The 25,534-nt window shown below is 39.0% G+C and overlaps 1 protein-coding gene across 1 annotated transcript; it reads right to left on the bottom strand.

Moving 5' to 3' along the window:
* Positions 1–5,328: 5,328 nt before the first annotated feature.
* Positions 5,329–24,442, bottom strand: LOC137273499 (uncharacterized). The gene is made up of 8 exons (XM_067806216.1): positions 24,197–24,442; positions 21,442–22,608; positions 19,740–20,921; positions 11,416–11,457; positions 10,470–10,511; positions 8,617–8,658; positions 7,572–7,668; positions 5,329–6,978 (listed from the first exon to the last, which is right to left on the bottom strand). The coding sequence occupies exons 1-8, from the start codon at positions 24,252–24,254 to the stop codon at positions 6,747–6,749; spliced, it is 2,862 nt and encodes a 953-aa protein (XP_067662317.1). The 5' UTR covers positions 24,255–24,442; the 3' UTR covers positions 5,329–6,746.
* Between the last annotated feature and the right edge of the window lie 1,092 nt (positions 24,443–25,534).

Here is a 25,534-nt window from a genome sequence, read left to right as displayed (position 1 = left end):
TGTGTCATTGCACAATTTTGATATTTGGAATTGTTTTGAAATTCGGTCTTGGCACTACTGTTGATTTGTAACTTTTTTATTCTGAATTATGATTGTATGAACTTTGCCTAGAGTCTTATGCCAGAAGGCGATGGCTCATGGGCCAGTCTGGTGGATTAGTTATTTATAATTCTTCCGCTAGAGTATATCATCTGAGTATCCTTGGTGTTGCAAGTCGGAGACCCACTTGCATTCAGCATTGTCCTTGTGATACTCCGTGGTGGGTGGGGAGCTCAGATGATGAAATCTAACTAACTAAACATGGCTTACGAAACCCCTCAAAAAAAGAGCAAACGTCAGCTTGATACTGATCCCATTGAAACTGACCACAGACTGCCCAACTCAATTGATTACTGGCCACATTTTCTGGTTGTTGAGACTATTGACAAGACCCCTTTAAAGTTGAATCTTTTTGCCGTAGCTAAAGGTATACAAGGCATCGCTGGTGATGTTAAAAACATTAGGCGATTACGTTCCGGTGCCCTTCTGGTTGAGTGTGCAAAAAGACAGCAAGCCACCAATCTTATGAGTACTAAATCTTTTGTCGGTATTCCAGTTACGATCTCGGCTCACAAAACACTTAACACGAGCAAAGGAATTGTCAGGGACCGTGAACGTGTGTTTGCTGACATGTCAGAACTTGACATCGCCTCAGAGATGAAGGACCAAGGTGTCCTCTGTGTCAAACGTTTTGAAATGATGCTACTGTAAACACAAATAGATATCTGTTCTCTTTCTCTTCTCCAAATGTTCCAAAATCACTGAAAGCAGGATACTGAGTGAGTGAGTTAACACTTAACGTCACATCGGCAATATTTCAGCCATATCGGGAACTTAACACTGAAATGGAGTATATGTGTAATATAAAAACCTGTCAACAAAGGACAGTAAAAACACTGGAATATCACAGACATGAATATAAAACCAACATGAAAAACTAAAACATTGTAATTAAAGAAGACAATACATTATAAAACACGGGCTATAGATCGCCAACAACAGAAGTTGGATCACCATACTAAGGACCATGGGGACTTACAGTACCTTTGCTACCTGCATGGATCCTAAGTTGGATTTACACCATCCCTTCAGCTGCTGGCGAGGTGGTTTACCTCAGTTTATAGCCAACTTTTTAAATGACAAACAGTTTCAAGTTCGAGTGGGTTCCACCCTGTCTGATCATTACAATCAGGATCACGGTGTTCCACAAGGCAGTATTTTGTCTGTCACACTTTTTAGCATAAAGATAAATAGTTTATCAAAAGTTTTAAACGATTCAATTGATGGATCGTTATTTGTGGATGATTTTAATATTTCTTGTCGTGGGAAAAATATGCATACTATTGAACGGCAACTGCAGTTGTGTTTAAACAAAATAAAGAAATGGTGTCTTGTAAACGGCTTTAAATTTTCTAAATCGAAAACTAATTGTATACATTTTTGCAGAAAATATAAACCACATAAGGACCCTGAACTATCTCTAGATGGCACTCCCATCAAAGTTGTAAAGGAGGCCAAGTTCTTGGGCCTAATCTTTGACTCCCATTTAACATTTCTGCCTCATATCAAGTCCCTTAAAGCTAAATGCCTGAAGGCTCTTGACTTGTTGAAAGTTGTTTCCAACTCCAAGTGGGGAGGGGATCAAGCAACCCTCTTACACCTGTATCGATCACTCGTACGTTCGAAAATCGATTATGGCTACATCGTATATGATTCTATATGAAACTTCTTGATTCTGTCCACCATCAAGGCTTAAGACTTTGTCTTGGGTCTTTCAGAACTTCACCTATTGATAGTCTCGACGTTGAGGCCGATGAACCATCTCTTACTCAACGTCGTATAACATCGTCTTTACAATACATTACTAAATCATATTCTAATGAATCTAACCCTGCCTATAACTGTGTCTTCAATCCCCTTTATGAGGATTTGTATAACAAAACGTCTTCTCTTGTTCCACCTCTTGGGCACAGAATTAAACCATTTATTTCTTCTGCCGGTATTGAGCTGGAAAGTATATCGCCTTCCCGTCTTCTTTCTTCTCCTCCTTGGCAGTTGGTTAGGCCACGAGTTGACCTAACATTAACCACATTGAAAAAATCAGAAACTAATGAATTACAATATAAACACGAATATAATCAATTAAAACATAAATACAGCAATTACAAACCCTTATTTACAGATGGGTCCAAGGACGGTGGCGCAGTGGTTTGTGCCACTGTCATTGGATCCAGAACAATAATTTCTAGGTTACCAGATAACAGTTCTATTTTTACAGCAGAAGCTTACGCCATACTAACGGCTCTTAAATATATTGAAGGACATCCTAAACATAAACAGTATATAATCTTTTCACACTCTCTTTCTTGCGTTCAGGCTATTAAAAATATTTCTTGTAAACATCCACTTTTAATAGCAATTACTGAATTGTGCAATAAACTTGCAACTGGCCAATACGACATCGCACTGTGTTGGTTACCCAGCCACGTAGGCATTTCAGGTAACGCAATGGCCGATCTTGGTGCCAAGGCAGCACTCAACAAATCTGTTACACCACTTCTCATTCCATACACTCATTACAAAGCTAGCATTAGAACTTAATCCGTGATCTGCTGCAGAAGAAGTGGGACACCCAAGTAGGTATAAATAAAATACATGAAATAAAACCGTATATTGCTTACACCTACTTGGGTTGTCAGTCCAGATTTGAAGAGGTTATTTTAAGACAATGTCGTATTGGCCATACTAGATATACTCATTCACACCTTTTAAAAGGCAAGGATCCTCCGTTTTGTATCCCTTGTGATTACCGGATAATAGCTCTAGTTTTACTGCAGAAGCAAACGCAATACTAACGGCTCTTAAATATATTGATAAACACCCCAAATATAAACAATACATAACCTTTTCAGACTCTCTTGCGTGCCTTCAGGCTGTTAAGAATTTTTCTTCCAGGCATCCACTTTTATTTGACATTATAGAATTGTATAATGATCTTGCTACTGATCAATGCGACATCGTCCTCAGTTGATTACCCAGCCATGTTGGAACCTCTGGCAACACAATGGCTGATCGTGCTGCTAAGGCAGCGCTCAACAAATCTGTAACACCACTTTTGATTCCACACACTGATTATAAAGTTGTTATTCGATCTTTTATCCGTGATCTTATGCAAAAGAAGTGGGACACCCAAGTAGGTATCAATAAATTACACCAAATCAAACCAACTATCGGTTATACTTACTTGGGTTGTCAGTCCAGATTTGAAGAGGTCATTATGCGACGATGTCGCATTGGTCATACAAGATACACTCATGAGTATCACAAATCACGGTCAAGCATGTCTCGCTTGATTGTATTGATTTTGCCATCACAAGGGATAGATATTTCAAAGTCAGAACAATTAAGGATCTTTTTAATGAAGTAAATTGTCATTTAATAATTGTTTTTGTTTTAAAAAAAAAGAAATAGAATTGTTGGATAAATTTTGAACAATATGTTTTGTATATAGAAAAATGTTGTTTTATTAATGGTAGTATAAATTAACAACTGCGATTGTTAGTGGCTGTGCCTTCAAAGGAGGTTAAAATGTCGTAAACTTATTGTCCCCCTGAGAGGGTACGTAAGTCCCAGAACTTTCAAAGTAAAATTTTCACGTACCAGGTTTTTAAACGTAGTATATTTTTATTTTAAATTTTGGCTAAATTGTCTTAGTCGCCAGCGGTTGAGGGGATGATGTAAATCCAGCTAGGGACCATGCAGGTAGCAAAAGTAATATAAGTCCCCATGGTCCCCAGTATGGTGATCTACCCTCAGTTGTTGGTGATCTATAGCCCGTGTTTTATAATGTATTGTCTTCTTTAATTACAATGTTTTAGTTTTTCATGTTGGTTTTATATTCATGTCTGTGATATTCTAGTGTTTTTACTGTCCTTTGTTGACAGGTTTTTATATTACACATATACTCCATTTCAGTATTAAGTTCCCGATATGGCTGAAATATTGCCGATGTGACGTTAAGTGTTAACTCACTCACTCAATATCCTGCTTTCAGTGATTTTGGAACATTTGGAGAAGAGAAAGAGAACAGATATCTATTTGTGTTTACAGTAGCATCATTTCAAAACAATTTCATTGTATTGTGTTGTCTTCTCTCATTACAGTGTTTTAGGTTTCCGTACAAGTTTTATGTTCATATCTGTGATAGTCTAGTATTTTTACTGTCTTCAAGATGTTTTCATTTAATTAGGTGAATTGTTTTCGTCACGATATGGCTGTAATATTGCCGATGTGACGATAAATATTAACTCACTCACTCACTCTTTCTTGACATGATATATTTTCGCACAAAACTGAGTATAATTACGTTATGAGTTCGCGAGCATATGGTTCTAATGGCGTTCTAATGAATGACAAACGAGAAAAAGTAATTTTACAAGAAAATCCACAAAGGCACGTTTTCTGACAAACTGACATATCTGTTGTCAACAGTCTCTGCTGTAGGAAAAACATTTGCTCTTCTATCCCCAGATAAGCAGTAAGACAGGTAAATTACCCTCCAGGTTAACGTAAATAATCACATTATTTTGCCTACTGCCCAGCCTTCTCTACAGTGTTAAAGCCTTAAATGAATCAAGTCTAGATTTCCTCAGGCTCAGGGTCTGTTAACATCTTCAAGAAAACTCACTTTGGGTGTCAGGTTGCAAAGTAAACATATCTAACTGCCATGTCCGGCCAGAATAAGATCATCCCCATCAGTGCTCTGGAAACTTGTCACACGTTTTCATCTGTCAGTTCTTAATTAACAAGTACATGGGGATACACAAGCGATAGTGGAGACCTGGGTGGTTTCTGGTCTTGAAGAGACAAATCAAGCAACATGGTGGGGAAAGGTTCCACTGGGCTACATGAGGTGATGACAGCATGGAGAAAGCACAGGGCATAACACAAGGGCGAATAAATATGCCTGTCACTTATACTCTTATCTGTTGGTTGTATGATGTGATTTCTAATTAGTAATTACCCCAGCACGTGTAGCCCCAATGCAAATGTTCTTAGCCTCTGAATCTCTGGTCTCCCTGGGGCTCCTTTCAGTTAAGCTTTTCAGTTGAAAAGGGTTTGTTTGTTACTATCAAAATTATGTATATTCAGAAACTCAGCATTGGTCGAAGGTTAACACTAATACCACAAATAGTAGTTTGTTGTTTAACACGGCAGTCAACAGCATTCTAGTTGCATGGCTGAATCTGTAAGTAATCGAGACTAAACCAGACAAATGAAAGAGCAAAATCTTAAGCATCGTGATACGATGACATCACGGGTCATTTATTTATGTAAATATGTACATTTCAGTGGTGTGAAAATATTCCAAGGAACATCAAAATACACTGAATAAATATGTTTCCCTATGAACCATCAATTCATCAAAAGTTCCCATCTGTTTCTATTCTCTTATTTATATTACAGTCACCACGGTTCATTTTGTGAACTTGTGTCTTGAGCGATGTATGTGTAATTTCCTTCCCAATGTTATTGACATAACCCGAGTTTTAATGAACAAACACCTCCCCAAAACCTGTACATATGCCCCTCAGTCCTTATTCAGTTTGTCATGTGCTTTTGTGTCTGCAGTATTATGTGTCTACATTCAGCGATAACATATTTATAACTCCATCGCAGTCAACAATATATGATATTAAATCTAGTACAAAAATTTCAGTCGCAATTTCACACCAGTCCCATTCCAGCAGGAGGGATATAGCAGCTATATACACAATATCAATGTACGTAATGGAGGAATACAATAATCAATGAATTATAAGAAAAGCAATATACATGATACAATGCATAAAATCACTGATATAGCATGTCTCATTAGGTCACACCAACTTACAATATACAGTGTCAGAGAAAAGCCAGTCTCCATTATTTAGCGTATAGCATTGGGTGTGAAAGGCAAAATACAGGTGAAAATTAGGTGAATGCATCACTGGCAGTAGGTAGTGACACCAGGTTTTCTACATGTATGTTTAAAATCCACATGTGATACCAACAACATGATCGTCCTGACCCTTCGAAGAGCCCACAGAGTGACATTTTGCCCTAAAACTAAAATATGACCACCATAATATTGTTTTCACATCCATTTTCTTTGAACAGATACCAAAGATACTCGTATACACTCCATCGTTTTTGGTAATCATTTTCAATGAAAGCGACATTGGCCAATGTCCATTTATCCAACTAGTAAAACAGCATGCAACGGAACTTTCGTGAATAATTTAATAACCAGCAGGTGTCCCCAACCCGTTCTACGTACACTACTTATAAAGATGTACACTGAAGCTGCAGGGTAAATGATTAATCCCGAATGATCAACATTTTAAAAATATAAAACTCTCGATAATGGAACTGTGTGGAAGTGAAGCAAGTAACTGTAATATCACAGGTGATTTATTGTAGAAACACGTTATTCCCTGGATCACTAGTTTCACCCCCATTGTAATACACTACACACCTTTCAAATGTGCATGTAATGCATGCTGGTATATAGCAGTTAGAACATATTCTTGGAATTTACACTTGCTGGTAATATAAGATATATTCAAGGGAAAATTAAACACACGCAGAGAGTTCAATGATATATAAAGTAGAAGTTCAGCTGAAATATTTTTACATTAAGACATGATGTCTCCAAACTAATTGTATCAATACTGCTGGTTCATGCTTGAAATTGCGTTTGCTACATTGACATAGGTAGCTGTACTGTCGCCGATGTTGGTGTCCCCAGGTGTAGAGTTAAGTCTCAGCTCCATGTACGTGTCACCTGCTCCTTCTCCGACGACTCCGGTGTCAGGCACCGCATAGATGTTCATTGGGGTTGAGGGAGCTTCGCCAGATTGCTGTACAACCTTCTTCAAAGGTATGGTCGTCCTGCGGCTACAAGAATATGGAGAAACACTCTGAAAATGATCATAGTTGTCAAAAGGACACCACAGAATCATCAATGCATCCATCTATAAATCACATAAGTATCAATAACCGAGCATATTGTCATTATCTGATGTAGTGTCTTTCATCTACAATAACACATATCCTCTTGAGTGGCTGTATTAGAGTTGCATCGTGCTGCTTGCGATAGCAAATTTTGTCTGATACATCATCTGGTTGTGTACTCGGCCGGGTTTGTTTTTCGCAATTTTGGATGTGCGTAATGAATGGTACATATATTACATGTTTGGTGGCAGAATAAATGTAATGTTTTAAAGGTTCCAGGCAATCATACAAATATAATATAGATTGGAATATAAAAGGCTATGTGGTGAGTTAACATCATAGATGTTGCGATACATTTTTCCATGTGTACATTTGGAATGTTGCTTTTGAAAGCATGCATAACAGCATTCCCTTCATATTGTTGGCAGCCTTATATATTTACATTTATTTACAGCAACATTCCTATTAACGATTCCTTGCAAACATTTTAAGTCACAATTTGAGACTTTTAATAATAAAAACAGATGAATACTTACATGTAAAATACATATGCTATAAAGGAGACCAGGAGAGCCGCAATAACAATTCCACAAACTACGCCAACGATCAATGTAGCGTTGTTCGGATTGTCAGCTGAAATGCATTTGCTTTTTCTTAATGTTAAAATGTATGCGAAGTGTAATATTTCTAAAGACTTCACTCGTCAAGATCTACAGACATTGAATGATGATAACATCATGTGTAACACAAACGGCATTAAACGTTATTGCCGCTATAACATTAGTAATGTCCTATCTATCTCTGTAGCAATTCAAATGAAACTAAAAATATTTCATGCCTTACACATGATAATAAAGCAGGCATAAACGCCGCTCGGTGAAATCAGAATATGACTCACTATACTAAGCACATAATGAAACTGTGCAAACAAAAACTCTAAGGTTATCAAACATAAGGATTGAAACTCAAACATTTGTGACATCTATTCAACATGCATGCACGTTCCACGTTCCATGACGTCGATGCTTTCGTCCTTGAAACGTGGAATAAGTTGTTGCACGTGCATTCTGGGAAATTTAGAAAGAGGACAAATGAATGCCACACAATACTGTCATTTTCGTAAGTTCAACCCCTGCCGTTGCGATCGTTCAAAAAAGTAAAACATTCCAACAGGACAATGCTCGCCCTCATTTTGCAAGGGTTGCTATGGATTTCTTGCAACACCACAACGTTGACTTTCTGCCTTGGAGTGCAAGTTCACTGGATCTCGTCCCCGATAGAGCGTGTTTGGGACGAAATGGAAAGATTCTCTTATGTATGCATAATTGTGATACAGGTTGGGCTCCGACTTTCTGGTTGTCATGCATTAAGCTCAGATAGCAGAAAGGATAAAAAATCTTTCGAATGTTTGTATTTTGAAAGAACCGATACATATTTGAGTGACATAGTGGCAAAGCAGAAAATTGACAAATATGAAGGTCGACTGGCGACGGAACTAGAGGAAGAGAAACATTAACCTTGAATGGAGCCACCTGGTGATGAACAGGTCTGTATTATGAATGCATTGCAGAAAACACCCACCTGTATTTAAGTTGGTTAGGCTTCCATTTGGTGTAGGTTTCTCTGAAACCAGTCAGTAAACCCATTCAGATCTTGAGGTAACATTAGAATTGAAGGAGTAAGAATGAGTTTGTTTAGTTCATCAGCGATTTGAATATGTTCTCGGCGCACACTGGTTGTCACTTAATCATCTTCAACCAAAACAAACGCTCTTTAATGGAAAACCAATTGTTTGAAATTGAAACAAAACTCGCGTATAAGCTACAAGAGCAGCCAAGAATGATCGCCGAGCGCATAAAACAACAGGCATAGTATTCAGAAACGGCAGTTGTAGTGTGCACAATTTAAAAATTGGTCCCTTGAAAAGCCCCTTATCCCGTGCTCTCGTTGTGTATACTACTTACCAAGGTGCATTCAAAGTTTGAGTAAAATCGGTGGAATAGTTTTTTTGAGATACGAACTTCGAAGCGAGCACGGGTAGGTTTGGGGAAAAGGCTCGGATCACTGACGGACAAAATATTTGTCACCCACTAAACTGATGTAAGGGTGATAGCTCATTACGCTATCAGCTACAGTCAGTGTACTAAAGTTCTAAAGTTCTAAAGTGTTTTCTAAGCTGGTGAATGACGTTTCTACATTATGGATTGTGGCTTCTAAAGAGTTGTTTCAGTGTCCATAGACGTATTTATCATGTCCAGTTGTGTTTAGGCTATCAACAAGTATTGTGATTGTATTTTCTTAGATCTTCATTTGAGGTGAGAAGTCTACTAACATTTTCAAAGAAAGGCATAAGTGAACTGTTTGTGTTATTATGTCAGCTTATACATTCAATTCAATAATGGATTGTGTTTTGTAAAAATGTTTTCAGCAGCCATCGACCTGGTTGTTGTGTTCCTGTTTACAATTTCCTGGGAGTATCTTGATAAACTGGTACCAGACCTCTTATGCACTCTGCTTATAAACATGTTTCAGACATCCTTTGCCTTCCTATGGACAGAGCCCAGTTTAGGAAGATGATATGATCTCAGGATAAACCCATTAAACTAAAATGTAGCTCGGTGGCATAATCAGTTGAGGTACTGACTGAGGATGTGTAGTTTGCGCAGCTGTGCATTGTGAGTTCGTATCCCACCATCCGTTTGAATGATTCAATTTGAACATAGGCGCAAACATGTTCCAGTATTGTGAGTCAAGGGCGGCACATTGTGATAAAACATAAGAAAAACCAGTACAAGACCATGTCAGCATGAGGTACTTATACCAGCCAGACGAATACGTGAGGGGTACCAGAAAAAGCACCACTGATCAAATATGGTAAATGAAAACATGTAACATCGACCTAGTCAGCATCAATGATGGCAAACCCAAAGTCTGTATCTCAATAACTATTCTACTGATTTTACTCAAATTTGGCATACACCTAGGTAAGTAGTATGCACAAACGGGACACAGGATAAGGGGCATCTCGAGGGCCCAACGTTTAAATTGTGTATACTACTGGCATCCTGAAATGGTATAAACATTGTGACAGACGGGGCAGGAGGCATATATGTTTTGGTCAGTAATGATTTATGTCAGTATGGGTCAAATCTTAAAACATTTGCAACGGGATAACCTCGCTATTGTAGTAATCTTCAAACCTGTGTTCATGCTTCTCAGTGTTAGACTTGAGATTCTGTGCAATGTGGTCTCTCGTTTCGACTGAATACATTTTGTACTTTGTTGTTGACAAGATGATACTATTGCAGTTTTCAAGGTGTTTGTTTGCCTATTTTGGTGATATTTGTTCTGTTTTGGTGTATATGAGTTCAGTTTTGATGATGTGTTCACTCTTTGTATGTTATGCCTGTAAATGCGTAAAAGAAAACACCCACCTGTATTTGACTTTATTCCATTTCCTTCAGGTGTGGAGATCCCTGAAAGATTTATTGAAGCCATTCAGTATGTGGATCATGTTGGGAGAACATTGAGCCCAGCATATTTTCCTAGGTACAGAAGACTTAGTTTTGTGTGTTTTGTTAATTCATTTAAAGATAAATGAGAGGTCAACAGGTGGAATACCATATAAGTAAACCTCACTTTGGTTTATTAAGATGGGTGTAAACCAACCCCGTTTGTCTGGTAATTCTGTTATGATCTTGGTCATGTGTTCCCAATGTATTGTCAACCCAGATAAAATTTGGAGCTCCAATTTTGTAAAGTCCAGGAGCCTTTGGATCTATAGGGCAACTTGAGTTTCATCAACCCCCAACCCAATGCAAAAAGATTTGGACCATTGTTCAATATCTATTCTACTGATTTTACTCAAATTTGGCATACACCTAGGTAAGTAGTATGCACAACCGGGACACGGGATGAGAGGCTTCTCAAGGCCTCAGCTTTTACATTGGTCCTGGTCCCGTGCCTCCCTTGTGTATACTACAGCCATCCTGAAATGGTATAAACATTGTAAGAGATGGGGTAGAAGACAAACAGGTTTTGTTCACTAATGTTTTTGTGAGTATGGGTCAAATCTTTAAAAAATTGTATCGGGATCAACTCCCTATTGTTGTAATCTTCAAACCTGTAATCATGCTTCTCAGTGTCAGTGGAGATTCTGTGCAATGTGGTCTCTCGTTTCGACCGAATGTATTTTGTACCTTGTTGTTGACAATATGTTATACTGCTGTTTACAAGATGATACTGTCGCAGTTGTAAGTTTTTTCCCTATTTTGGTGATGTTCGTGTTTTTTGTTGTTGTTTTTTATATGACTTCAGTGTTGATGATTTGTTCACTCTTTGTATGGTATGCCTGTAAATGCATAAAAAAAACATACCCACCTGTATTTAACTTTATTCCGCTTCCATCAGGTGTAGAGGTCCCTGGAAAGATTTATTGAAGCTATTCAGTATGTGGATCATGTAGGGAGAATAATGAGCCCAGCATATTTTCCAAAGTACAGAAGACTTAGTTTTGTGTGCTTCATTAATTCATTTATGGACATCTCCCATTCCGGTTAGGGTGCCTCTATTTGTTACCTTCATTATTCCGTTAAAAGATTTGAGATGTCCATAATTTCTCAATGCATTATCTTTGAGATATTTTTAATTCAATTCAAGATTTGTCAATTCAGCTCACAAACACACTCATTCTGCCTGTAAGCAATTGCATTGCTTTCATAAATTGTCCTTTTATTAAATGACAGAATTCAAGTTGTTGCCAAATGTCACATAAGCACATTAGCTATTATCCAATGAAGCCTTTCTAGCTCCATTTTATTCCCTCAATGTCGCTGTTTCCACCCTAACTATAGTGATATATATTTTATAGTGATATCAGCAAAGCAGTTTATTGTGTATCTTCTATGATCTCTTTGACTTTCATGATGAAAGCCTGTTGGGCCTGCTGTATCTCTTGTTCTATGTACTTTTTTTCTCATCCTTACTAATGACAGTGTTTTTATGAGACTTGGACCAGATTTCTCATTTCATTTTGTGGTATTTTGTGATTTTGGAGAGAACCAAACAGAACTCCTATTCTGAGATTTTGTAATCAGTGAGTGCGGTAGAGACATGGTAGTCTATTGTGTCGAGCTTTGGCTGGAACTCTGATTTTGTCATGTTTACATTGAAGTCTGTGAGAAACATACTTCAGAGTTGATCCGGTCACTATTTTGATACACAGCACTGCAGGTGCGGCCACGATGGTAGACAGAAACCCAGCATCCACCTTTGCCTAACCCCATAATGGTTGCCACCAGGGCAGTGTCAACCCCATCAACAGTATTGATGGCTTGGTATTTTTATACAATCACGCATGGGTATTGTGGTCTTGTTCTAACTGGTGCTTTATGTCATATACTAGTAACTGTTTCCACCGGAATCTGTCTATGGTTTCCAATGTGTCTGCTACTTCCTCCACAACTTAGTACAGTCCCATTCTGTGTTTGTATAATAAACTTTAAGATATAAAATTAATTGGGTTTTATGCAAGCCATAATAAGTGTATTTTAAGCTTATAGGGTTCGTATTATTGTCTAGGAAGATAAGTGAGAGGTCAACAGGTGGAATACCATATACGTAAACCTCACTTTGGTTTATTAAGATGGGTGTAAACCAACCCCGTTTGTCTGGTAATTTTGTTATGACACGGCAAACTAGGTGATCTTGGTCATTGTGTTCCCAATGTATTGTCAACCCAGATAAAATTTGGAGCTCCAATTTTGTAAATTCCAGGAGCCTTTGGATCTATAGGGCAACTTGAGTTTCATCAACCCCCAACCCAATGCAAAAAATATCTGGACCATTGTTCAATATCTATTCTACTGATTTTACTCAAATTTGGCATACACCTAGGTAAGTAGTATGCACAACCGGGACACGGGATGAGAGGCTTCTCAAGGCCTCAGCTTTTACATTGGTCCTGGTCCCATGCCTCCCTTGTGTATACTACTACCATCTTGAAATGGTATAAACATTGTAAGAGATGGAGTAGAAGACAAACAGGTTTTGGTCAGTAATGTTTTTGTGAGTATGGGTCAAATCTTTAAAAAAAAATTGTATCAGGATCAACTCCCTATTGTAGTAATCTTCAAACCTGTAATCATGCTTCTCAGTGTCAGTGGAGATTCTGTGCAATGTGGTCTCTCGTTTCGACCGAATGTATTTTGTACCTTGTTGTTGACAATATGTTATACTGCTGTTTACAAGATGATACTGTCGCAGTTGTAAGTTTTTTCCCTATTTTGGTGATGTTCGTGTTTTTTGTTGTTGTTTTTTATATGACTTCAGTGTTGATGATTTGTTCACTCTTTGTATGGTATGCCTGTAAATGCATAAAAAAAACATACCCACCTGTATTTAACTTTATTCCGCTTCCATCAGGTGTAGAGGTCCCTGGAAAGATTTATTGAAGCTATTCAGTATGTGGATCATGTAGGGAGAATAATGAGCCCAGCATATTTTCCAAAGTACAGAAGACTTAGTTTTGTGTGCTTCATTAATTCATTTATGGACATCTCCCATTCCGGTTAGGGTGCCTCTATTTGTTACCTTCATTATTCCGTTAAAAGATTTGAGATGTCCATAATTTCTCAATGCATTATCTTTGAGATATTTTTAATTCAATTCAAGATTTGTCAATTCAGCTCACAAACACACTCATTCTGCCTGTAAGCAATTGCATTGCTTTCATAAATTGTCCTTTTATTAAATGACAGAATTCAAGTTGTTGCCAAATGTCACATAAGCACATTAGCTATTATCCAATGAAGCCTTTCTAGCTCCATTTTATTCCCTCAATGTCGCTGTTTCCACCCTAACTATAGTGATATATATTTTATAGTGATATCAGCAAAGCAGTTTATTGTGTATCTTCTATGATCTCTTTGACTTTCATGATGAAAGCCTGTTGGGCCTGCTGTATCTCTTGTTCTATGTACTTTTTTTCTCATCCTTACTAATGACAGTGTTTTTATGAGACTTGGACCAGATTTCTCATTTCATTTTGTGGTATTTTGTGATTTTGGAGAGAACCAAACAGAACTCCTATTCTGAGATTTTGTAATCAGTGAGTGCGGTAGAGACATGGTAGTCTATTGTGTCGAGCTTTGGCTGGAACTCTGATTTTGTCATGTTTACATTGAAGTCTGTGAGAAACATACTTCAGAGTTGATCCGGTCACTATTTTGATACACAGCACTGCAGGTGCGGCCACGATGGTAGACAGAAACCCAGCATCCACCTTTGCCTAACCCCATAATGGTTGCCACCAGGGCAGTGTCAACCCCATCAACAGTATTGATGGCTTGGTATTTTTATACAATCACGCATGGGTATTGTGGTCTTGTTCTAACTGGTGCTTTATGTCATATACTAGTAACTGTTTCCACCGGAATCTGTCTATGGTTTCCAATGTGTCTGCTACTTCCTCCACAACTTAGTACAGTCCCATTCTGTGTTTGTATAATAAACTTTAAGATATAAAATTAATTGGGTTTTATGCAAGCCATAATAAGTGTATTTTAAGCTTATAGGGTTCGTATTATTGTCTAGGAAGATAAGTGAGAGGTCAACAGGTGGAATACCATATACGTAAACCTCACTTTGGTTTATTAAGATGGGTGTAAACCAACCCCGTTTGTCTGGTAATTTTGTTATGACACGGCAAACTAGGTGATCTTGGTCATTGTGTTCCCAATGTATTGTCAACCCAGATAAAATTTGGAGCTCCAATTTTGTAAATTCCAGGAGCCTTTGGATCTATAGGGCAACTTGAGTTTCATCAACCCCCAACCCAATGCAAAAAATATCTGGACCATTGTTCAATATCTATTCTACTGATTTTACTCAAATTTGGCATACACCTAGGTAAGTAGTATGCACAACCGGGACACGGGATGAGAGGCTTCTCAAGGCCTCAGCTTTTACATTGGTCCTGGTCCCATGCCTCCCTTGTGTATACTACTACCATCTTGAAATGGTATAAACATTGTAAGAGATGGAGTAGAAGACAAACAGGTTTTGGTCAGTAATGTTTTTGTGAGTATGGGTCAAATCTTTAAAAAAAAATTGTATCAGGATCAACTCCCTATTGTAGTAATCTTCAAACCTGTAATCATGCTTCTCAGTGTCAGTGGAGATTCTGTGCAATGTGGTCTCTCGTTTCGACCGAATGTATTTTGTACCTTGTTGTTGACAATATGTTATACTGCTGTTTACAAGATGATACTGTCGCAGTTGTAAGTTTTTTCCCTATTTTGGTGATGTTCGTGTTTTTTGTTGTTGTTTTTTATATGACTTCAGTGTTGATGATTTGTTCACTCTTTGTATGGTATGCCTGTAAATGCATAAAAAAAACATACCCACCTGTATTTAACTTTATTCCGCTTCCATCAGGTGTAGAGGTCCCTGGAAAGATTTATTGAAGCTATTCAGTATGTGGATCATGTAGGGAGAATAATGAGCCCAGCATATTTTCCAAAGTACAGAAGACTTAGTTTTGTGTGCTTCATTAATTCATTTATGGACATCTCCCATTCCGGTTAGGGTGCCTCTATTTGTTACCTTCATTATTCCGTTAAAAGATTTGAGATGTCCATAATTTCTCAATGCATTATCTTTGAGATATTTTTAATTCAATTCAAGATTTGTCAATTCAGCTCACAAACACACTCATTCTGCCTGTAAGCAATTGCATTGCTTTCATAAATTGTCCTTTTATTAAATGACAGAATTCAAGTTGTTGCCAAATGTCACATAAGCACATTAGCTATTATCCAATGAAGCCTTTCTAGCTCCATTTTATTCCCTCAATGTCGCTGTTTCCACCCTAACTATAGTGATATATATTTTATAGTGATATCAGCAAAGCAGTTTATTGTGTATCTTCTATGATCTCTTTGACTTTCATGATGAAAGCCTGTTGGGCCTGCTGTATCTCTTGTTCTATGTACTTGTTTTTCTCAAAGCTCCGAGTTTTGTAAATTACAGGAACCTTTGAACCTATAGGACATATTGAGTTCTGGCAGCCCCCCACCCAATGCAAAAAAATCTGGACCATTGTTCAATTAGAAATATGCAGGTACACACATGACAGTCTTCGAAACCCTGCTGGAGAAGTGTCCCTACGTTTTTCTTTCCAACCAAGAGAAACAAATTCTGGTGTGATTGGGACAAACCTCCCTCACCAGTTTCTGGAGTTCTCTCTTCTGTGCTTTCATCCCATTGTAGAAGACGGCAAACTAGTCGATTTTGTCTACATCTACCCTCCAAAACAGTTTCAAGATGCAGTGGGCAAACTCCGCTGCACCACTGCTGCACTGACTGTCTCACAACAAGCAATGGACTACATACCCCAGGATCACCTCTCATTCGAGGTTCCAGAAGAAATCAAGATCAACAGTTCTTTCTCGAACATAGATAACCTGTACGAAGATGCCTGCTTCCAGTGGTGTATTCAACAGATTGGTGTACAAATATCCCTGCAAGAACAGCCGCAGACATTCCAGAGGGAATCTACACGTGCAAAACGTTTGCCATAGCGGTGGAGAAACAATTGCAGTGTATGGCTACAAGACACCCTGATGGAATAGAATGCCTCTGATTGGTGGGAGGACCCTTAAAGTGCAGCCTCATCAAAATCTGCCATTCACCCATATTGAGCAAGAAAGATGATCGAAAAGTCAAGTGACAGTTCCCCTAATCCATGTGGTGTCTTCTCACTTACCTTTCAGCAAACCCTCTGCATCTCCCACTATATGTATCAAGAGCACAAAATTGGTCAGGACTACCAGGATTGGTACTACCTATTCATCCTTGACACCGAGGGTGCCTCATTTGTGCTCCCAAGTACAAAGTGCATGCAAACAAAGAGTGTGCATTGTTTGTTGTAGAGCAACCCACTGTGTCAGTAACCACAATGAATGGCTTGGTAGAGAAAATATGGTAGATTCTGTGTGCAAGGTGTACAAGCTAGCACGGCCAGTAGAAATGCAAAACAAAATCTTCCCATGATAGGGTACTGGATACAAACTATGGAGAGACCAGTTCTTCCACTTACTGACGGTTTAAAGAGAAATATGTCCAAGTATGGCAGGAGTTTATGTTTTTTCAGCAATGTGTTCCAGATCTTGCAAGGAATTGTATTCCACACAGGGTTTTTTGCTAGGCATTCTGGAACGCGGTGGATATCCTCTGCTGTACACAATAATCATGATCGAGATGCAAACACAATATCTATTTCCAATGTACACATATGTTTTGTCTACGTCATGTAGTGGGGGTCCCTCTGGTGGACCATGGAAACTGATTTGGGAGTTGTTGTCTTCTTGTTGAATGAGGGCCAGCATTGCGGTGTACATCCATGTGTTGTAGACAACCTTCCATGGAAACACAGCAGCCATCGAAAAGCAGGCCCATCTTTGAGCCGACTGCATCATCTGCCCCACCTTCTGAATATCAAAATGGGTCTCCTCTTCTTCACCCTCAACGTTTTCTACATCCTCCTGGAGTTCGTTGTAATCGTACAGTCTACACAAGATGTCGACCTGCAAAGTTGCTGTGTGCTTCACACGAGCCGACAACGTCGCCATGGTTCTGCAGCTGGCAATATGGATGTGTCTGAGTTTAGATTTGTAGCGGTGGAGGAAGAAATGGAGTTTGCAGCCATTTGCGTGTCTTGTTCTGTATTCCATATCTTGTCCAGAGATTATTCCATGCAGCTTGCGAATCTCTTCCACTTGGTCTTGCAATAGCTGTCTTTTCAGAGGTATTCTGTTAGTACTATATATATTCTGAAAGCCATTAAAAACGCAATTTAACATTCATACTTTCATTACTCACACAAATGTCAACATATAAAGATGTAACTGGTAGATATGTTTTAAATAACATATAATCAGAACTCAGTGTAACTTAATTGGAAAATGTCCAATCAACAACAAGAAGGACATCAAACAAAGGAGGGGTCACTTGCAGTCAATATTGTGTGTGTCCACCATGCACAGCAAGACAGTCTCTGGGGGCATTAGAAGAGACAGATTTCTCAGAAACAGCTGTGGACTGCCTGCCAGTGGTGTTGAAGGACTGGTGTCAATTCAGCACTTGTTTTTGGTCATGGCACCAGCCCTTCCAAAGCGACCATGTTCAAAAACACAGTTTGCCGCAAGTCTTTCTTCTCAGCATTGATAAACCCAGTGATGTCCATCTGGAAAGAGTACACAAAACCTGCAATAATGTGTCTTCGCACCTTTGGGCATAGACATGACGGTGTCTTGTCCCAGTTGTCCTCTTTGCACTATCAGTAGCTGTTTTGAACCAATCTCGTAAGTGTCAGACTCGGATATAGCAGTCCTGTCGAGCTGTCGTCAAAGGTGGTGCACCAGGTTGTAGACAAATGTATCACTTCCTGTGGCCCTAAAACGTTGTCGGAGTTGACCAATAGTGGATGAATGCACATTACAGTGCCTGACAATCATCACATCTGAAGAAGTGCTGCTAACCATAGCAAGAACCTGATTCTCTGCCTCTTGCTTCAAGCATGACATTTTCTCAACGTGATTCAGTTTCACAATTCCTTGTGCTTTTATAGGGCCTGGGTGCAGGTAATGCATAATAACGTCTTTCACGAATGTGGTTGTGTTTACGAGAAATGTCAAAGGTTCAGTTTTAAGCATAGAAGTTTATAAAAGAGCAATGCTGTGGGACTCAAAATCGAAATGGGCAAGAAAATCACCCTTTTATCCCTACATCCTCTGTATTACAGGAAAACAACTGCAATAGATGTGTTGTAAGTTCAAGGACGACAAATACCAATTGCGTGTTTAATGGCTTTTACTATATATACATTTGAAAAATTGTACATATGGAAAACTAGGTAGAACTAGTTTGCTTAGGATCTGCCTAGTTTGCATAGTTCTAGAACTACGTTCTACCTGGCTTGCCTAGTTTGGCTAGGATCCATCATGAGCAAAAGTATGTAGAACAAAGGATACCACAGGCCTGACAGGCTATTATCATGAAAGCCAAAGAGATCATAGAAGATACACAATAAACTGCTTTGCATATTGCACAATAACTGAGTGACCAGTAAATTTAGGGTACAAACGAAAATTGGTCGACAAAAGGAAATGAAATGAAAAGGAGCTACAAAGGCTTCATTGAATAAACAGCGGCTTATATTTGTCGACCCTAGTGGTGCAATAGTGGTGTAAGAAAATAAGCCAACAAAGGCTTCATTTCGTAAATAGAAGGGATTTTGGACATGGTCCAGACGTGGTCCACACTCTGGTCCAAAACCGCTACAATACCGGTGTAAGAAAATAAGCCAACAAAGACTTCATTTCATACATAAATGGGATTTCAGACGTGAGCCACAACCCTCAGTAAACATACTACTAACAGTAGATATGTTAGTTGATACATGTTCTGAATCCTCACATGACATGGAAAGTATTTGTTGTCAAACTGACACGCTGTTTCCGTTTCTGTTTCCTACAAATAATTATTCTTATACAGCAATGGAGACAGGCACGAGTGTAATGAGAAATGGAAGACGTCAATTGGAGTAATGAAGGCCATACTTACACACATACATATATATACATAGAGATGCATCAGTGGAATGTAGGATTTAAATCTTGACATATGAATACGTGACCACCAACCTGTTGCAAGGTATGTCCTAAAGTTGTATCCTCCATTGTATATGAAGTTATGATCGTAGCCAAGGACACTAAAGGGCGAACTGGAGCAAATGAATGTTGTGTATCGACCACCTTTCAGTGTTCCCACTTTGAATCTTGTACCTGTCACATTCTCCCACTTTATTGTCTTGACAACTGCAGGGAGTATGTCGGTTTCTAGAACGTCGACGTACGTATTTTCTTGATCTGTCACTATCTGCATGTTACCTGGTGTTTGTTGTGTTGTTTGCTTAGGGAAAAGGCTAACTGGTGGTACTACAGTAAACCCTTCATTGTAGACAAACGTCCCTGCCGTGCACAACGTGACCATGACTGGCCTTGTGCTGTTGAAGAAGAATGTGTCCACATTTCCAAGTTGTTTATGGTACAGCCCATCGTTACCCATAGATACAGAAGAACCATCATTAAACATGATGCTCGAGTCACTGTGATCGGTAACAACTTGGAGTTGATATCGTAGGGTTCTATTGGACTTTAGTCGAATGGTAGAAGAGTCATTGATAGCAATGACATATTCACTTCCATAATGTTTCACAGGCAACAACTGCTCGAAGGTAGCAAAGCTTCTTATGCCCGTATGGTATGTTCCACTAAAGACAGCTATTGATTCTGTAGCAAATATAATGGTTCTGGTCATATCAGAAGAACTGTTTAAGGACAATGTCTGATACCTATCTAATCTGACACTGAGGGTGTCCTCGTTCCTGTACGTCCTACCTGCGTAGGTCACATGGTCCTCAAGTCTGAAGACGATGTCAACATCCGCCGTTCTGCTATGTGTAGCTATGACCAAAACAGATATGTAGGTGCTGTCAGTTGGAGGGAGACATGAAGACATGATGTACTTTGTGCCAAGTTCGGACACAGGAAGGGGAGAGAATGACGTGTAAAAGTCCATTCCTCCTTTAATCTGAATATCATCATCTCTGACAAGAACAACAACAGGAATTACGCTGTAAGATTCATGGAGTTTGGGGTAAAAGTAGTCTGTGTTATATGGATTGAAGCGCCGAGACCAGACCCGCCCAGAGTTTGGATCCAGTACCTGCCACTGGCCTCCTGTCTCTCCAGCACTGGCCAGTATCCGAGGAATATGATGGTAGTGGCGATTGTACCCAGCCAGTGGCATCAAGTACGTTTGACCTGTAAGGTATGCTAAAGTTTATGTTCCTGACAATTTGTTACCATTGCTAATGACGTTATCTATCACTTGTAAACGAATATACTTGGGCTTGATATTCGGGAGTGTACGTATTACTCATTTATTTGTAATGTAATGACATGTGAGCTGTAACTCCCAAAGTGACACAATGTAATTTCCAAACTTTTGAGACACAAACCTAAATCGCTCTTTCAACGTATATATCATAGGACGCCATGCAATTCTGCCTTTAAGTGCTGTTTCATTAGTATAACAACATGCAAAGCATTCAGGGTGCTTTCTGATGGGTCTGTGGACGACATTTCCAAATTTGACTGTTTAATAACAACTATTTCAGATGACTGAATACTTGGATTCTACTGTGTGAGTCATTTCACAGGCCAGTTGTTGACGAGGCATCTCTTGTGTTTATCACAGGTGAGCCACATGTAGTAACCATATGCTGTAATCGAATTGTCAATAACCACGATATCATTATCATAAAGAAATTTCGACACGTACCTGAATAATGTACCTCCTCCTCTACGGACAGATTGTAGCCAACGTTATGGACCGAACCGTTGTAGAAGGACAGTACCGTGAAGGGGAAGTTGCTGGATATGTATGTAGAAAATGGATAATGTTGTGACTGTATCAGTGTGCCGACTTTGTAACTACTACCAGCAACATGCATCCATGTTAGAGAATAGCGATAGTACATATCCTTAAACAAGACAGTCGCTCTCCTGTCAACCAGTACCTTTAGTGTTCTATTTAAATTGTCATTATCCAGAAATCTGTACATGTCACGAGTTAGCCAGACACTCCTCTGTATGAAGTAAGAGTGTACAGGTGGTACGGTTGTGAAGGAACTGTTGTAACCATCTGCTCGACTGAGTGTCACCAGTACCGGACTCGTGGTATAGAAGTGAAGACTGTCTCCTCGTTCAAGTGTGCGATTGTAGAGACGACGCTCCCCAGTTGAGACTGTGACCCCAGAACTGAAGGTTATCTGCACGTGGCTGTGTTCACTTATGATCTGCAACTCCAGTTTAGTGTCATCTACAGCAACAACATACTCCCGTCCGTAATGCTTGACCGGCAGTAGCTGGTCATACACTGTGCACTCAGATGCAGATTCCACACCACTATAGACGGCTACGCTGTGTTCACTGGTAATGACCGTTCCATTTAGATCATACTGGGAGTAGATCATTAATGTTTGGTACGGATTAAGTTTATAGGATAGAGTATCGCCGTTGTTGTATTCGTTATTGAGAAAATGGACACTCCCGTCTTCCATTCGAAAAAATATATCAACAGTAGTGCTCATATTGTGTGTCGCTATTATCAGCAAAGATAGATAACTACTGTCAGGGGAGAGACTTGAAGGTAAGATGTACTTAGTTCCTAGGGCAGATACTGGAAGCGGTGAGAAAACACTGTCAGAATCTACCTGAATGTTTATATTTTTGTCACTTCCGCTTACTATGATAGAAGCATTTTTTACACCTTCAGTGCTTTGCATAAATACACTAGATGAACTATCATCGAATGGACCCAATACACGGGTTCTTCTGTATGTGCTGTGTGGATGCCGTATCTCTACCAGGCCCCCAGTTTCCCCAGCTAAGGATCGGATGTACGATTCTCTGCCTTGATATGTCACGGCCACTAAGTAGTCTTCAGCTGTAAAGTCGATTCAACATGGTATGGCATCAATGTATAATATCATGAGGTCTCAAACCTAAGAGACTGTAGATTGTAGGTTATTATCGTTCGAATTACCATTTTTCACCTTTTACAGAAACATGAAGAGATAGATATCTCAGGTCTATAGACTAAGGTAAGATAAATACAAAATATTTCAAACATAGTAGGTACTATGTATTAACCTAGATTTCAGACATGACACGTCGGCTTTACTTCTGATGAGCTGTTTTCATCAATAGTAGATTGTTGTATGTCAAACGGTTTATAAGAAATTGAATATTTTTGAAGTTGACAATGAAGTTCACTGTTTTCAATGTAATATACCACAAACTAAAAGAATAGGAACGACATAAAATGTGATAGTCACGCGAAAACTTGAACAAGGTGAGCTCATTTATACTCCGAAGTAAATGCTTAATCGGTAAATGCTTAAACAAACATGTTGGAAGACGCATCGGAGAAACTGATCATTATTCGTTGGGTTTGAGTAAAAAGAAGCTTTGGAAAGTCTGTCCCACATGCACCACCAGCTTGTTCAGCTTGACCTGAGGTAATCTACATCTGCACAACCCGACAGGTCAAATGGCAAGTCGAGTTCACTTAATGAAATACTGGCGCAGAGAATGTTGTTAATGATGCGCTGGTGTGAAGACTGTATACATCGGAAACATCCAACCATCTGTAGCTTCTTTTTTCAAAAACTTTAGCTGTCAAGCGGCAACCTTGTCTCGGCTGTTCGAGCAAGTTGACAATCAACTGACAAAGGTCAGGTCACGCAATTCATTAGCAGCCACTAGATCAAGTCAAGCTGAACAAGCTGTGGGCGGTACTGATTGGGCGTTTGAATCAAACATGCGTTTCCGTTTGTTTGTTTACGTTCTCAGTAAGATTTTTGTCATTGTTGATCAATACCACTTTCATGCCATTGCGTAAATAATCACACAATATGTATACACATAATTTGAATGAAACCATCTGTGACAATCAAGGAAACTTTGAGTTTCTGATGACAACACACTATATAGATATAATTTATGTAAGGTCATTCATATCCAGAAAGTTTGAAACAGTTGAAACACTTCAAGATTTGATTTGGTTGCTCTGGTTGATTATGTAGAAGTGGTATGAAAAGTACTCCTTGTGTGTATTGACCTCTGCTAAACACACCCTCCAATAACTGTAATTTTATGGAAATATAACAGAAACAGAATTACTGCAGGTATGGAACTTTTCATTTATGTCTGGTGGTCATGACCTCCTACGAATATGTTTGAATTCAAGATCATTTTCATTCAAAGAGTGCGATTTCACGCATAGTTCAATTACTGGTCTGCTTTTATTGACAAAAACTCATTGATTCGATGCTGAACGAAATATTGATCAACCATACGTGTCTTTCCTTTGTAACAATACAGTGAATGGGTAGTTTCCAAAAAGATAATTACTTTCCTAAATTTAAGGGTCACCATCAGAGGTGAAGGATCAAGTTTTATGGATCAGCAACTTCTAATATGACTCTAAAACAGTTCACCATCAGACATGTACGACAACACAATTTACTTACATTTGCCGCCCTGTAACACTGTAAAAAGAACCATCAAATTGAGGCCCCTGTATGTCATCTTTCGTGGACTGTACCTGTCCCGTCAGAAGAAAGGACGAAGATCGTAAATATCTGCTCAGATTTCTGATAGTGAAAATCACATCTACAACTTGGTGATCGTCCCAAGCAGACGTCTAAGAGATAACGCCCCTGTATACAACCAGGTCTTACTTATTTTGTGTGTGACAACACCCAAAAGCTACAAGGAAGTTCAATGTGACCCATGTTAGTGTGTTGTTGACCCAGCTGTCTACGCTTGCAGACTGGTGTAACTACAAAGCTAACCGATAGTGAGACGCGACGTGTAACTTAACAAAGAAGACAAAGTGCGATGTGGTTCAATGGTATCACGTGAAACACATACCATATATATTATCCATATCGCGCAACATAGCCTGTGCCATATATATCGCACGTGCACAGTTGCACATATCACTTCTGCCGAACAACAACTCTTTATCTGTTTCACGTTTGTGACGCCATTACCCAAAATGAGCGTGACGTGAATGAAGTGGGCGTCACACATGCTTACTGTGGTTTATTCTTCAAATGTACGTGAATATAATGGAATATGAAGACAATCGTACACGCGAGTATGTGTGTCATGACAAGACGAAACACATGCAAAATTTCACTCCCGTTTCGTGCTATAAGTTGTATGGCACACTTGTTCGTGTAATAATCTCTGTATGATCATAGAGTGAGATTTGTTTGTTTATTTGCCACAGGGGTTACAATTTAGTTACACCGGTCTACACACAGACAATCTACACGTAAGTGTCTTGGTACATACATAGAGAAATACTAGTATTCGTCACATCTGCGCCGAGGTCTTTGAAAATTAAGTCACAGTAGCGTTGTCTCCACTGCAATCCACTGGATATAGACAAATAGACAATACCATACTGAATATGAACTTTATGCACATTGCTGTCACGTAATATACCCGGAGCTCTCGCATTTCCTGGGGTTTCTTGTTGTTGTTGTTGTTGTTTGTTTTGGGGTTTTTTTCGGGTTTTTTTCTTTTTCTTCCCACTGTTTGACGAGATGGGTCGCAAAAATTCAGAACTCGTCACTGACACCAAACAACTAATCGTTTGACTAAATCATAAAGGACAAATATTTAGTGAAATTGTCAAGTTGTTGCTGATTCCCAAGATTACTACATACCCATGCACCCAGATAGTATGTCTGATTCGCAGTAAGAGTGAGTGAGTGAGCTAATATTTAACGTCACATCGGCAATATCTGAACCATATCGTGACGAGGACACTTATATGAACACTTAAATGAAATATA

This window comes from Haliotis asinina, chromosome 2 (assembly GCF_037392515.1).
Source record: "Haliotis asinina isolate JCU_RB_2024 chromosome 2, JCU_Hal_asi_v2, whole genome shotgun sequence".
Lineage (NCBI taxonomy): Eukaryota > Metazoa > Mollusca > Gastropoda > Lepetellida > Haliotidae > Haliotis > Haliotis asinina.
Note: the sequence above shows the minus strand (reverse complement) of the source record. Positions and strands in the feature narration are given on the sequence as shown.